We start from the raw sequence: 2571 nt of genomic DNA, 5'->3' as shown, positions 1-2571 counted from the left end.
CTCTTCTGGACAGTCTTTCTTGATATTTGCAGCTTCGATGGTCAAGATGCCCCAGTAGGCAATATATCTCATTAGGAAACTTTCATCCTCCTTTTCTTCAGTTTCGGATACAAGGAACTCAAAGTTGAGAGAGAGTACAGGGTTTAAGTGTTCAACGGGTTTATTAATGCATGATTTGATTATTGATATAAACATGATGATTATGCAGATATGTGGAAATGATTAAAAGAAAATTTTTGGTTTTTTGTATTACCATTTTTCCAGAAAAAGCACAATAATAAAAACAAAGTCGGGATCAAAGCGACTTTTTAATTAATGATGAAAATACATAAAGCAAAAAGCTCTAAACAAAGTTCACTTCCGTCTCGGGTGGGACGAAAGGATTTTTTTGAAAAACATAAAGCAACAAACAAACATATTAATTAAACAGATGAGTAGTAAAATAAACATCAGCAAAGACCCAATTGCAGCTAAACATTCCATGTATCAACATTAAACACCAAGATCCTATAGGGGATTAACTTGCATGTCAGAATCCAAACTTAGAAAGGCAGGAGATTGGCTTCAAATAAATCTTGGACTGCATTCTTGAAAGCGTAACAGTGCTCAATGTCATGACCTAGTGCCCCTTGATGGAAGACACATGAGAGATCGGCTCTAAACCGTGCTGGCAATTTTTTAGGCATTGGAGGAGGTGGTTTAGTTTGGATGACGTTCCTCCTAAGCAAATCAGGAAATAGCTCCTCATATTTCATTGGAATCGGATCAAATTTAGTTCTTGGAGACTGTTTTTGAGGCTGTTGCTGATACTGCTGGGACTGGGGTTGATAACCCGAACTCTGAACATCATTTATGATAGGCATAACAGCGGCAACAGGGTGATACGCCAGATACTGTGGTTGAGGCTGACTTTCCACCATACTAATTTCCTGGTTTTCCTCCTCTGAACTATCAGTGGGAACACTTTCTTTGACCAAACGCCCTTCTCGAACCCCTTCTTCGAGACGCATCCCCATAATCATCATCTTTGCGAAGCTGTTGGGAGAACTTCCAACCATTTTCTCATAATAAAACTGATCCAAAGTCCTTAAGAAAATCCCAGTTAATTCTTTCTCTTCCAGAGGTGGACGGACCTAATCGGCAAAATCTCTCCATCGTTGGGCATATGCTTTGAAACATTCATTATCATTCTGGGTCATGGCATACAGATCTTCTCTGTCAGGGGCCAAGTACAAGTTGTAGTTGTATCTTTGGACGAAAGCATTGCCCAAATCTTTGAAAGTTTTGACATCAGTACGGCTTAAGCCCGTGTACCACTTCAAAGCGGCGCCAGTCTGGCTATCTTGAAAGCAGTAGATAAGAAGCTTATCATTGTCGATTTGAGGGGACATCTTTCTGGCATACATTGTCAAATGGTCCTTCGGGCAAGTATTCCCTTTGTACTTCTCAAAATCAGGGACCATGAATTTGGGTGGTATCATGACATTTGGTACCAAGCAGAGATCATAAGCACTTTCCCCGAACGATTCTTCCCCACGGAGAGCTTTCAATTCCAACCTCAACTTATCAAACTTTTCTCTCAGTTCTTCTACCTGGTTGTATGCAACCACATTTCCTGAGTGGTAGGTTGGCTCAGGGCCCTGCTGAGTAGTATGAATCAAAGGAGCTGAGTAGGTCATAGCAGCTTGAGGGATCAAAGGGCTTGATTGAGGGATATGCTTTGTCTGTTGCACAAAAGGAGTCTGAACCTTAGAGACATCAGGACTAACTACTTCACCAGAACTTAAGGGTGTGCTCCAAAGATAACCTTCAAGCATAGCATGTTGAGGACTACTAGCGAACACTGTTGAAATCGGGGTAGTGGAAGCAACCGTCTGAGCTTGAATGCTACCAACTGGAAGAGATAGTGGCTGACTCTGCGCAACCGTCATCAAAGACACTAAGTTCCTCAAAATCCCATTCTCGGCCCGGAGGGTTGTCACCTCTTCACGAAGCTTGTGGTTCTCTTGTTCAAGATGATCCATTCTGATTTGCTCAAGTGTTGTAGATACGAGTAGACTGATGGATTGACCTTTTGTAGAAAGAACCAAAGTATGAGACACATGCTAGAAACTATGAATGCTAAATGATGCATGATATGTTTTATGCAAAAATGTGATTTTTTTTTGAAGGACTTATCGAAGCTAATTTGTAAACATTGTAGATGAACATGGTTTCATTTGAAAATTGTAAAGGTATCACAATCGGTTCCTTTTTCAAAAGGTAAGAACGAAACCAAGTACAAAGTTCTTCAACAAAAGCAAAAGCTTAGTTAAGATTTTTTGAAATTGTATTGCTTGGTGTTCATTCTTACAAAGTCCATTCCTTTGATGTTTACAAAAACTTGGCTAAATCCTTCAATATTTGATGAAAAAATAAAGTATTTATGAATGGATGCATGTATGCATGATTATGCATGGAAAGCATGATGAGGTTCAAGTTCCACAATGTTGGAGTTTAGGAGTTACAACGCCATTTGGTAAGGACTATGGTTTCATTTGCACATGTAACAAGGGTTCTACCAAGTTCCCA

At 39.9% G+C, this 2571-nt stretch overlaps 1 protein-coding gene across 1 annotated transcript; it reads right to left on the bottom strand.

Annotated features, from left to right (window-relative positions):
- Positions 1–1133: 1133 nt before the first annotated feature.
- On the bottom strand, positions 1134–2024 carry LOC146953596 (uncharacterized). The gene has a single exon (XM_085741873.1). It carries the CDS (start codon positions 2022–2024, stop codon positions 1134–1136), a length of 891 nt encoding a protein of 296 aa, XP_085597999.1.
- Positions 2025–2571: the final 547 nt, after the last annotated feature.

The sequence above is a fragment of the Medicago sativa genome, chromosome 1, assembly GCF_051527215.1.
Source record: "Medicago sativa cultivar Bolivia chromosome 1, Bolivia_mono, whole genome shotgun sequence".
NCBI lineage: Eukaryota > Viridiplantae > Streptophyta > Magnoliopsida > Fabales > Fabaceae > Medicago > Medicago sativa.
Note: the sequence above shows the minus strand (reverse complement) of the source record. Positions and strands in the feature narration are given on the sequence as shown.

Bases quoted from the DNA above. Each gene is read 5' to 3' on its own strand.
- LOC146953596 (XM_085741873.1), bottom strand. From the start codon at position 2,024: ATGGATCATCTTGAACAAGAGAACCACAAGCTTCGTGAAGAGGTGACA.